This window comes from Scyliorhinus canicula, chromosome 1 (genome assembly GCF_902713615.1).
Source record: "Scyliorhinus canicula chromosome 1, sScyCan1.1, whole genome shotgun sequence".
Taxonomy (NCBI): domain Eukaryota; kingdom Metazoa; phylum Chordata; class Chondrichthyes; order Carcharhiniformes; family Scyliorhinidae; genus Scyliorhinus; species Scyliorhinus canicula.
The window spans coordinates 309162820-309176059 of record NC_052146.1 but is presented as its reverse complement, the minus strand read 5'-3'; the positions used below and the strand labels follow the sequence as shown (position 1 = coordinate 309176059).

General features: G+C 51.3%; 1 protein-coding gene across 1 annotated transcript; it reads right to left on the bottom strand.

Annotated features, from left to right (window-relative positions):
- Nucleotides 1-4995: 4995 nt before the first annotated feature.
- LOC119965365 (interferon-inducible GTPase 5-like) lies at nucleotides 4996-12578 on the bottom strand. The gene is made up of 3 exons (XM_038796084.1): nucleotides 12555-12578; nucleotides 11065-11194; nucleotides 4996-6198 (listed from the first exon to the last, which is right to left on the bottom strand). The coding sequence occupies exon 3, from the start codon at nucleotides 6190-6192 to the stop codon at nucleotides 4996-4998; it is 1197 nt and encodes a 398-aa protein (XP_038652012.1). The 5' UTR covers nucleotides 6193-6198; nucleotides 11065-11194; nucleotides 12555-12578.
- Between the last annotated feature and the right edge of the window lie 662 nt (nucleotides 12579-13240).

Genomic DNA, 13240 nt, shown 5'->3' with positions numbered 1-13240 from the left:
GAGGAGGAAGAGTCGCCATGTCTTCCATTTTTAAACATTTTGCAGCGAATTAAACTAGGCAGCAGATCAAAAAGTGTTGAATTGACGGTTTAATATACAGGCTATAATCCCAGGACTGTAATAGCGAGACTGACTGACAGAAACACCAATCATCAGGCCCTTCACTGTTACAGGGTCAGGATACTGGAGCCTCCTTCCCTCCCTAACAGCACTGTGGGTGCACCTACACCACAGGGACTGCGGTGGTTGACGAAAATAGGCCAGCAGCACCTTCTCAAGGAGAACTAGAAATGGGCAATAAATGCTGGATAAGCCCACAGTCCAGACAGAGAGTCCGGACAGAGAGTCCGGGCAGAGAGTCCGGACAGAGAGTCCGGACAGAGAGTCCGGGCAGAGAGTCCGGGCAGAGAGTCCGGGCAGAGAGTCCGGGCAGAGAATCCGGACTGAGAGTCCGGACTGAGAGTCCGGACTGAGAGTCAGGACAGAGAGTCCGGACAGAGACAGAGAGTCCGGACAGAGACAGGGAGTCCGGACAGAGAATCAGGAGAGAGAGTCCGGACAGAGACAGAGAGTCCGGACAGAGACAGAGAGTCCGGACAGAGACAGGGAGTCCGGACAGAGACAGGGAGTCCGGACAGAGAATCAGGAGAGAGAGTCCGGACAGAGAGTCCGGACAGAGACAGAGAGTCCGGACAGAGAGTCCGGACAGAGACAGAGAGTCCGGGCAGAGAATCAGGAGAGAGAGTCCGGAGAGAGAGTCCGGACAAAGACAGAGAGTCCGGACAGAGAGTCCGGACAGAGAGTCCGGACAGAGAGTCCGGGCAGAGAGTCCGGGCAGAGAGTCCGGACAGAGAGTCCGGACTGAGAGTCAGGACAGAGAGTCCGGACAGAGACAGAGAGTCCGGACAGAGACAGGGAGTCCGGACAGAGAATCAGGAGAGAGAGTCCGGACAGAGACAGAGAGTCCGGACAGAGACAGAGAGTCCGGACAGAGACAGGGAGTCCGGACAGAGACAGGGAGTCCGGACAGAGACAGGGAGTCCGGACAGAGAATCAGGAGAGAGAGTCCGGACAGAGAGTCCGGACAGAGACAGAGAGTCCGGACAGAGAGTCCGGACAGAGACAGAGAGTCCGGGCAGAGAATCAGGAGAGAGAGTCCGGAGAGAGAGTCCGGACAAAGACAGAGAGTCCGGACAGAGAATCAGTAGAGAGAGTCCGGACAGAGAATCAGGACAGAGAGTCCGGACAGAGAGTCCGGACAGAGACAGAGAGTCCGGACAGAGAATCAGGAGAGAGAGTCCGGACAGAGACAGAGAGCCCGGACAGAGACAGAGAGTCCGGACAGAAACAGAGAGTCCGGACAGAGAATCAGGAGAGAGAGTCCGGACAGAGAGTACGGACAGAGAGTCCGGACAGAGAGTCCGGACAGAGACAGAGAGTCCGGACAGAGACAGAGAGTCCGGACAGAGACAGAGAGTCCGGACAGAGACAGAGAGTCCAGACAGAGAGTCCGGACAGAGAGTCCGGACAGAGACAGAGAGTCCGGACAGAGACAGAAAGTCCGGACAGAGACAGAGAGTCCGGACAGAGACAGAGAGTCCGGACAGAGACAGAGAGTCCGGACAGAGAGTCCGGACAGAGACAGAGAGTCCGGACAGAGAGTCCGGACAGAGACAGAGAGTCCGGACAGAGACAGAGAGTCTGGACAGAGAGTCCGGACAGAGACAGGGAGTCCGGACAGAGAGTCCGGACAGAGAGTCCGGACAGAGAATCAGGACAGAGAGTCCGGACAGAGAGTCCGGACAGAGACAGAGAGTCCGGACAAAGAATCAGGAGAGAGAGTCCAGACAGAGACAGAGAGTCCGGACAGAGAGTCCGGACAGAGAGTCCGGACAGAGACAGAGAGTCCGGACAGAGAGTCAGGACAGAGAGTCCGGACAGAGACAGGGAGTCCGGACAGAGACAGAGAGTCCGGACAGAGACAGAGAGTCCGGGCAGAGAGTCCAGACAGAGAGTCCGGACAGAGAGTCCGGACAGAGAGTCCGGACAGAGAGTCCGGACTGAGAGTCCGGACAGAGAGTCCGGACAGAGAGGCCGGACAGAGAGTCCGGACAGAGAGTCCGGACAGAGAGTCCGGACAGAGAGTCCGGACAGAGAGTCCGGACTGAGAGTCCGGACAGAGAGTCCGGACAGAGAATCAGGACAGAGAGTCCGGACAGAGAATCAGGACAGAGAGTCCGGACAGAGAGTCCGGACAGAGACAGAGAGTCCGGACAAAGAATCAGGAGAGAGAGTCCGGAGAGAGAGTCCGGACAGAGACAGAGAGTCCGGACAGAGAGTCCGGACAGAGAGTCCGGACAGAGAGTCCGGACAGAGACAGAGAGTCCGGACAGAGAGTCCGGAAAGAGAGTCCGGACAGAGAGTCCGGACAGAGAGTCCGGACAGAGAGTCCGGACAGAGAGTCCGGACAGAGAGTCCGGACAGAGAGTCCGGACAGAGAGTCCGGACAGAGAGTCCGGACAGAGAGTCCAGACAGAGACAGAGAGTCCGGACAGAGAGTCCGGACAGAGAATCAGGACAGGGAGTCCGGACAGAGATCCGGACAGGGACAGAGAGTCTGGACAGAGAATCAGGACAGGGAGTCCGGTCAGAGACAGAGTCCGGACAGAGACACCGGGCAAAGACAGAGATTCCGGAGAGAGACAGAGAGTCCGGACAGAGAGTCCGGACAGAGACAGAGAGTCCGGACAGACAGTCCGGACAGAGAATCAGGACAGGGAGTCCGGACAGACAGTCCGGACAGAGACAGAGAGTCTGGACAGAGAGTCTGGACAGAGAGTCCGGACAGAGACAGAGAGTCCGGACAGAGACAGAGAGTCTGGACAGAGAGTCTGGACAGAGAGTCCGGACAGAGACAGAGAGTCCGGACAGAGACAGAGAGTCCGGACAGAGACAGAGAGTCCGGACAGAGACAGAGAGTCCGGACAGAGTCCGGACAGAGACAGAGAGTCCGGACAGAGAGTCCGGACAGAGAGTCCGGACAGAGAATCAGGACAGAGAGTCCGGACAGAGAATCAGGACAGAGAGTCCGGACAGAGAGTCCGGACAGAGACAGAGAGTCCGGACAAAGAATCAGGAGAGAGAGTCCGGAGAGAGAGTCCGGACAGAGACAGAGAGTCCGGACAGAGAGTCCGGACAGAGAGTCCGGACAGAGAGTCCGGACAGAGACAGAGAGTCCGGACAGAGAGTCCGGACAGAGAGTCCGGACAGAGAGTCCGGACAGAGAGTCCGGACAGAGAGTCCGGACAGAGAGTCCGGACAGAGAGTCCAGACAGAGACAGAGAGTCCGGACAGAGAGTCCGGACAGAGAATCAGGACAGGGAGTCCGGACAGAGATCCGGACAGGGACAGAGAGTCTGGACAGAGAATCAGGACAGGGAGTCCGGTCAGAGACAGAGTCCGGACAGAGACACCGGGCAAAGACAGAGATTCCGGAGAGAGACAGAGAGTCCGGACAGAGAGTCCGGACAGAGACAGAGAGTCCGGACAGACAGTCCGGACAGAGAATCAGGACAGGGAGTCCGGACAGAGAGTCCGGACAGAGACAGAGAGTCTGGACAGAGAGTCTGGACAGAGAGTCCGGACAGAGACAGAGAGTCCGGACAGAGACAGAGAGTCTGGACAGAGAGTCTGGACAGAGAGTCTGGACAGAGAGTCCGGACAGAGACAGAGAGTCCGGACAGAGACAGAGAGTCCGGACAGAGACAGAGAGTCCGGACAGAGTCCGGACAGAGACAGAGAGTCCGGACAGAGAGTCCGGACAGAGAGTCCGGTCAGAGAGTCCGGACAGAAACAGAGAGTCCGGACAGAGACAGAGAGTCTGGACAGAGACAGAGAGTCCGGACAGAGACAGAGAATCAGGACAGAGAGTCCGGACAGAGAGTCCGGACAGAGAGTCCGGACAGAGAGTCCGGACAGAGACAAAGAGTCCGGGCAGAGAGTCCAGACAGAGACAGAGAGTCCGGACAGAGTCAGAAAGTCCGGACAGAGACAGAGAGTCTGGACAGAGAGTCCGGACAGAGAGTCCGGTCAGAGAGTCCAGACAGAGGGTCCGGACAGAGACAGAGAGTCCGGACAGAGAGTCCGGACAGAGAGTCCGGACAGAGAGTCCGGACAGAGAGTCCGGACAGAGAGTCCGGACAGAGAGTCCGGACAGAGACAGAGAGTCTGGACAGAGAGTCCGGACAGAGAGTCCAGACAGAGAGTCCGGACAGAGACAGAGAGTCCGGACAGAGAGTCCGGACAGAGAGTCCGGACAGAGAGTCCGGACAGAGAGTCCGGACAGAGAGTCCGGACAGAGAATCAGGACAGAGAGTCCGGACAGAGAGTCCGGACAGAGACAGAGAGTCCGGACAGAGAGTCCGGACAGAGAATCAGGACAGAGAGTCCGGACAGAGAGTCCGGACAGAGAGTCCGGACAGAGACAGAGAGTCCGGACAGAGAGTCCGGACAGAGACAGAGAGTCCGGACAGAGACAGAGAGTCCGGACAAAGACAGAGAGTCCGGACAAAGACAGAGAGTCCGGACAGAGACAGAGAGTCCGGACAGAGAGTCCGGACAGAGAGTCCGGTCAGAGAGTCCGGTCAGAGAGTCCGGTCAGAGAGTCCGGACAGAGACAGAGAGTCCGGACAGAGAGTCCGGACAGAGACAGAGAGTCCGGACAGAGACAGAAAGTCCGGACAGAGACAGAGAGTCCGGACAGAGAGTCCGGACAGAGACAGAGAATCAGTACAGAGAGTCCGGACAGAGAGTCCGGACAGAGAGTCCGGACAGAGCATCCATACAGAGAGTCCGGACAGAGACAGAGAGTCCGGACAGAGCGTCCGGAGAGAGAGCCCGGACAGAGCGTCCAGACAGAGCGTCCGGAGAGAGAATATGTCTGTAAGGGACGGTGCTCTGCTATATTTCCTTTTCTCTCGGTTTATTTGTATTGGATTACACGAGGTTATGGGCATTCTTCAGGACTGTACATGCTGCCTCCACAAACTCCTCCAGTGCATCCTTCAGCATGGTGTGCGTTACCCAAAATGAAGAGGCCGCCCCAAAGATAGATCCCACAATTGGTATAAAATCGAGGATTGGTTCTGCTGCTGTCAGAGCTAGCGCCATGGAGCTTCGACTCAGCAACATCAACACCTGATCCTTACTTATCTCCCCAAACACAAATGAGTCCTTGACGTTACGCAACAGGGAAGCCCGAGGTTTCCCCACTGTCCGAGCGAGATTTTGAATGGAGGCATTATCCAGCCCCAGAATCTGCTGCATTAACAGCAGTGATGAGAGAATAATGGCAAGGTCACAAGCAAAGGACAAGCCAGGGATTGGAACAGCACCACCAATTGCAGAGACTGTAGCAATTACATGGATGAAAATCTTCAAACGTTCCTCTTTCATTTTAATAACCGCAATGGAGGTGTTTGGGAGAGCCATGGCAAACAGATCCTTCTTTTTTTCTGGCAGGATAGAGTCCAGGGCACTCTTTAAATCATTAAAATCATAATTATCCATGTCTTCACCTGATATGAGAAAAACCGGAGTGTCTTTTATCCCTATAGTAGCCAATGACTTGGAACAATACTCCCTGATTCCCTCCAACACTTTTTCTTTGTTGTAACCATGCTTCCTACTCTCATTTTGAATAGACTGGTCAATCTTAGAACGTACAAAGAAGATGGATTTACCAGCCTCCTTCATCTTTGTGGCTAGAAGTTTGTCATGTTCACTGAAGCGCTCTGCACAAACAATTAAACCAAAGTCGTACTGTGAGAAGTTGGTCTGTTTTAGGGACTGTTTCACTGGGAAGTTGATAGAAGCGACTCCAGGGAAGTCCCAGTAGGTCACGTTGGGTAGAGTGGGGTGTGGGTAGGGTGTTAGTTTCATTGTGGTCTCCACAACACCAGTTGGTGCTGCATCTGCATGGTTCACATCTAAGCCTCTTAGTGCATTGATTAAGGTTGATTTGCCCACACCTGATCCACCCATTATTGCAACATTAAGGCTCACATTTTTAAATGTGTTTGCTTTTTTCTCCATCTCTCCTTGAAGATTTGCCATTCCGCCATGTTGATAAGCAGCTACCAGATCTTTAACATCTGTGGCACTGTAGTGTGTGTAGTATCGGATCTGATCCATTGATTCCTGAAAGGACAGGGTAAGGTAGAGATCTACATTAATTACTGATACCATACAGAGCAGAGTAGTCGTCAAATACATTCAAAAACCGCCTGCAAACGCACTCAACAATGGGCAGGTGCATTGAACCAGAGAGAGTTCTCCAATATAGAGTTTTGCCAGATTTGCCCTTTACCCTGCACATAACAGGATAGGAATTGTGATGCTGACTATAGAATCACAGAATGATACAGCACAAAACAAGGCCATTCAGCCCATCGAATGTCAGTCATTTTACAGCAGAAGCCAAGTTAACAATCACGCCCAACAATAATCCCATGATTATCTTCTCTCCCGAGTTCAGGTGTCTTTACTTAGGTTCCACCTTTGGTTTCCTATCTCTGTGCTCCGTGCAATTTTTGGAAATTGGTGTTATAAACGTTCAGCAAACATGTTGCTTAAGGCATCTCTCCTCTGGATCCACCCAGATCCATTCTTACCCACGCCACTACCGATCTAAACACTTTATCATCCTTTCTTTCAGGGCATCATTATTCACACAGAAGCTGAGTTGGAACGCTGGCAGTTCCTGTGGCCCTTTTGGAAAGCCGGAGGATAGGGGAGCTAAATTTCCAACTTTCAGTCACGATTTCAATCCAAAAGATTTCCTGCAGATGGTGAGGATTACATAACCAGTTCTGTCAGCATTTGTTCAAGTGTCTTGCATGTAATCCATTAGATCCTGATGCTTTTTCCAGTTTTAACTTTTTCACTTCAGCGTTCCGAATGCTTCTTGCATTTAGACACAAAGCGTCTAAATTTGTTTAAATGTTCAATTTCCCCACTCTTCTATGATTCTTTGATGCATAAAGATATTCAACCATTCTGTTCCCCACCTTTATTTTCTGGTAACCATTCGCCACATCGCTATCTTGCACTCTGACCTCCTTTAAATTGGGTTTCTAATTTCCCTACAACTGAACACCCCCCCCCCCCCCCCCCCCCGCCCCCGCCCCACTACTATTTAGTTTAAAGCCCTATCTACAGCCCTATTATTCAATTCGCTAGGACTCTGCACCCAGCATGATTCAGATGAACACCGCCCCCATCAGAACAGCTCCCTCCTTCCCCAGTACTGGTGCCAATGTCCCATTCCTCCCATATCAATCTTTGAGTCATTCAGTTACCTCCTTAATATTATTGACCCTGTGCTAATTAGCTTGTGGCTCAGGTAGTGATCTTGAGATTATTACCTTTTTGGATCTGCTTCTTAATTTAGCTCCGAGCTGTTCACACTCCCTTAGCAGAACCTCTGTTCCTGTTCTACCTATATCGTTAGACCAACATGGACCATGACAACTGGATCTTTACTCTCCCACTCCAGATTCCTCTGCAGCCCATTTGAGATATCCTGATCCCAAGCTCCAGGCTGGCAACACAACCTTCGGGGACTCTCAATCCTAGTGACAGAGAACAGTGCCAAATCTCCTAACTATACCATCCCCAATTACAACTACATTTATTTTCTCTTCCCCCACTTGAACGGCTTACGGTACTACGGTGCGGTGATCAGTTTTTTCATTCTCCCTCCAGTCCCTGTTCACACAGGGAGCAAGAAGCTCGAACATGTTGGACAAGGATAAGGGTTAAGGCTCCTGCAACCCTACTTTCTGGATTCCTTTACCTGCCTCACTCACAGCCGCACCCCCCTGTCCCTGACTGAATTGAAGGTTCATAGTCTAAGGGGTGTGACTGCCTCCTGAAACACAGAGTCAAGATACCTCTCCCCCTCCCTGATGTGTCACATGGTCCGAAGTTCAGAATTGAGCTCAACAACTCTGAGCCGGAGATCCTCAAGCAACCAACACTTACTACAGATGTGGTCACTGGGAACCACAAAGGGGTCCACCAGATCCCACATCATGCAGGAACAACACATCCCCTGACCCTCCTTTCTCTGTTTTATTTCATTCGTTTTTAAAAAATATATGTATTTAAACATTTTTAAAATATATATCCTTATTATCTCAGTCTCAACACAATTTCTAACCAGTAATTTAAATAGCTTTGCAAATTTAGCACAGCTCCCTATCAGCCAATCAAATCACTGTGATGTCACTTAAATTTGTTTTCAGTCCGAACTTGCTGACAGTTTCAGAAAATCAAGAGTAGCTACTGCCTCGCCCACACAGATCTCCCTCACCATCTCCCAAACTGCCCTTACATTCCCCCATAAAGCATACTGCTTCTCCTGGTCACAGCTCATGAAATGAGGTAGATCTTTATATCACTTACCTTCCCAGGATGCTCTCTGGATCTCTCCTGGCAGAATACCAGTTAGAAAGAAAACAAAACAAAAAGGGAACAAACACCTCCACTCTGCTCCAAATTACCAAATTCCAATCCTCACTCGGGCTCTCTCACTTACTGAGTGTGCGTTATATGCCTCTCTCTTATATAGAGCCTCGCTAATCTGAGATGACTCACACAAGTTATTCTGAAAGAGAATGCAAGTTACACCTTGGCCTCTAAATCAGGTTTCAGGTGATTGACAGATAACTGCCACTCAGCAATTAGGGTGGGGCAGCTTCAGCCAATCAGACACAAACATTTAACTGAAAAACAGGACAAGTCAATTCACCACTTATCTCTTTAATTACCATACTGCTCCAAATGACCAAGTTCCAATCCTCACTCGGGCTGTCCCGACTTCACGTGCACAAAGCGTACTGGTATCTCCCGATCTCCCAGTGCTGGTACCTCCCCTGTCCCCCCCTCTCCCAGGGCTGGTACCTCCCCTGTCCCCCCCTCTCCCAGGGCTGGTACCTCCCCTGTGGACCCCTCTCCCAGGGCTGGTATCTCCCCTGTCTCCCCCTCTCCCAGTGCTGGTACCTCCCCTGTGGACCCCTCACCGAGGGCTGGTACCTCCCCTGTGGACCCCTCTCCCAGTGCTGGTATCTCCCCTGTCTCCCCCTCTCTCAGAGCTGGTACCTCCCCTGTCTCCCCCGCTCTCAGAGCTGGTATCTCCCCTGTCTCCCCCTCTCTCAGAGCTGGTACCTCCCCTGTCTCTCCCTCTCCCAGTGCTGGTATCTCCACTGTCTCCCCCTCTCCCAGTGCTGGTATCTCCCCTGGAGTCCCCTCTCCCAGTGCTGGTATCTCCACTGTCTCCCCCTCTCCCAGTGCTGCTATCTCCCCAGGAGCCCCCTCTCCCAGTGCTGCTATCTCCCCAGGAGCCCCCTCTCCCAGTGCTGGTATCTCCCCTGTCTCCCCCTCTCCCAGTGCTGCTATCTCCCCAGGAGCCCCCTCTCCCAGTGCTGGTATCTCCCCTGGAGCCCCCTCTCCCAGTGCTGGTATCTCCACTGTCTCCCCCTCTCCCAGTGCTGCTATCTCCCCAGGAGCCCCCTCTCCCAGTGCTGCTATCTCCCCAGGAGCCCCCTCTCCCAGTGCTGGTATCTCCCCTGTCTCCCCCTCTCCCAGTGCTGGTATCTCCCCTGGAGCCCCCTCTCCCAGTGCTGCTATCTCCCCTGGAGCCCCCTCTCCCAGTGCTGGTATCTCCCCTGGAGCCCCCTCTCCCAGTGCTGCTATCTCCCCTGGAGCCCCCTCTCCCAGTGCTGGTATCTCCCCTGTCTCCCCCTCTCCCAGTGCTGCTATCTCCCCTGGAGCCCCCTCTCCCAGTGCTGCTATCTCCCCTGGAGCCCCCTCTCCCAGTGCTGGTATCATTTCGGCGGGAATCCGGCTGTTGGAGTGGGCGGAGCAATTATTATTATTATTATTGCTACTACTCGGAGATTGCAGCGCCTATTTTAATGGCAGTCCTGATTTTTTAAATCCCTTCAGCATCTCCACCGCTGCCTTTGGACCCCCACTACACCCAACGTACCTATTCAGGGGTCCTCAAGACCCCTTCACCCCACCTCTTATGAGCAAGTCACCCCGGGCCCAATCCTTGGCACAGGCAATCTGCCACCCGGGCACCTTGACACTGCCAGCCTGGCAGTGCATTCCAGGCACCCTGACAGTGCCAGTCCCCGACAATCTGCGGGTCTCCAATAACCTGGGAGAACCCCAGGGGCCGTTACGACTGTTCCACGTTTGGGTAGACCAGTATGAAGCACTGCCATGGTGAGGTCGGCAATGCATGGCTGGTAAATCCTCAGCCCCGGGTGAATCCAGTGAATGGATATTTAAATCAGCCGATTGGCTCATTTAAATATGCATGGCTGGATTTTTCCCAGCGTATTCAATCTCGCAAGGTGTTTCGAGCGTCGTGAATCTCACCAGGTCTCTTGCGTAAATCAACATCCTCATCTTGCCATCGAATCAGGTGCGACCTGGCTGCTGAATCTCACCCCTAGCCCTAGTTGTTGGTGCATCATTAGGTTATTTTCTATCCCTTTTCCTTCCATATTCTCTATCCAACCAGAAACAAAGGAGAATTGTTTGTTTTCCCTCATTATTCTCCGAACCACAAGCATATTGGGATAGGGTACATAAAACTAAAAAGGTGAACACTTGGCTCTCTTCCGCTCTTTCTGATGCTGCTGTCTGTCTCTGGGTCACACTCAACACACTCAGATGCTGCTGTTTGTCCCTGGGTCCTCTCTCTCTTTCCGATGCTGCTGTCTGTCTCTGTGTCCTCTTCTCTTTCTCTCTCTCTCTCTCTCTCTCACTTTTAGAAGCTGTTGTGTGTCCCTGGGTCCTCCTCTCTCTCGTTCCGATGCTGCTGTCTGTCTCTGGATCTTCTTCTCTCGCTCTTTTAGATGCTGCTGTACGTTTCTGCTTCATCTCTCCCATTCTTTTTTTCCATTTCCCTTTATCCTGTCCACTGACAAGTCACATTCTTTACCATCTCCAAACCGATAATTTCACAGCATAATGATCATCATAACGCACCTGTATTCCTGATTCTTCCGAACGCCAATCGGATAGGGGTCAGTCTCTGGAGATAAGGAGCAGGCTGTCTATGGCTGGAAAATATCCAGGAGAACGATGATTATCTTGTATTGATGTGAGATACTTCTGACTGAAACATATTAAACACCAAGATAAGAATGCTTCTTTTCAACCCAATTCCATTCCTTTCCCATCCCCCTTGCTGGGGGTGTCTTATCAATGCCCTGTGATCTCCAATAGCCATTATAGACGGGGAGACTATTTGACTCTGGGCATCACAACACCCGAGTGTGATCAGGGACCCTTCAATGTTGATACAAATTGTGTCTCGTCAGAATCACTGAGTACAACTCAGTTTGGTGAGAAGAGGGAAATTTGAAATATCTCCAAAAATCACATGTTGTTTGCATTTGTGTTTAATTTCTAACTACAAATACCAGGGCCCTAAGTAGGGGCATGGCAGCTATCCACTGGTATCAGTTGAAAGAGTTAATTAAAGAAACTGGCCTTTCTCTACCTGCAGCCGGCTGGTCTCTTTGTTCAGCACACAGATATTCAGGCATTAATAATAATAATCTTTATTATTGTCACAAGTAGGTTTACTGTAACACTGCAATGACGTTACTGTGAAAAGCTCCCAGTCGCCACACTCCGGCGCCAGTTCGGGTACACGGAGGGAGAATACAGAATGTCCAAATCACCCAACAGCACATCTTTCAGGACTTGTGGGAGGAAACCGGAGCTCCCCAAGTAAACCCACGCAGACACGGGGAGAACGTGCAGACTCCGCACAGACAGTGATCCAATCCGGGAATCGAACCTGGGACCCTGGTACTGTGAAGCAATAGTGCAAACCACTGTGCCGCCCATTCTCGGTGCAACCAGCACTGCACACGACTTTGGATAGAGTGCGGAAGTTTGGTGAGAAGCGGAAGTTTGCTGAGGACTTTTACTTTTCTAATTTTTCATCCTGTACGATTTTGTTTCTACTGTATTACAGGGGACGAGGTGAGATGTTAGTGGGTATCTGGTGAATATCTGGTAAGTGGTCAAGGCCAATTTTCTGAAGGTTTACTCACCCCTCATTCTTCTAAACGATAGAGAGTATAAGCCTAAACTGCTCAATCTCTCCTCACACGACAAACCCCTCATCACTGGAATCAATCTAGTGAACCTCTTCTGAACTGCCTCCAATGTCACTACATCCCTCCTCAAATAAGGGGACAAAAACTGTGCTCAAAACTCCAGGTGTGGTCTTACTGATACCTTGTACAGTTGTAACAACACTTCCTTTTGTTCCTTTACTGATACCTTGTACAGTTGTAACAACTCTATTCCTTTTGCTATAAATGTCATCATTCCATTTGCTTTTCTTATTATCTGCTCCACCTGCATGCTAGTTTTCTGTGACTCATGCACGAGGACACCCAGATCCCTCTGCAATGGAGCTCCCCGGAGTCTCTCCCCATTTAGATAATAAATTGCCTTACCATTTTTCGACCAAAATGCATGACCTCGCACATTAAACTCCATCTGCCAAATTTTGTCCCACTCTCCTAACCTATCTATATCCATTTGTAAGATTATTTTGTAATCTTGTCTCCCCCTCTCTCAGAGCTGCAGCTTCTCTTGCTGTTTGACCAGCTTCACACTTCCTGTACTGTATAAATAACATGTTGTTGACCACAGTGAGGTTCTGGTAATCTCTCTGTTTTCCGAGAAATCATGTTGTAGTTTCACTCCTTTCACTTTCGCTCCATCTCTGCCTCCCTCTGCTGGTAGAATGGCACAATATTAGTTTTGGAATTTGCATTGAGGGTCTGGTTTCCTCCAGTTTCCTGTTGCATTGCCATTCAGTCTGATTGAGGCCTATCAACCCCATTTGTCTTAATTCCTTGACCCAGAAATATCTATCACTCTCCATTTTGAAGTATACATACATAGCACAGTGGTTAGCACTGCTGCTTCACAGTGCTAGGGACCCTGGTTCGATTCCCACTTGGGTCACTGTCTGTGTGGAATCTGCACGTTCTCCCCGTGTCTGCGTGGGTTTGCTCCGGGTGCTCCGGTGCTGTTGGGTGAATTGGACATAATGAATTCTCCCTCTGTGTACCCGAACAGGCGCCGGAATGTGGCATCTAGGGGCTTTTCACAGTAACTTCATTGCAATGTTAAT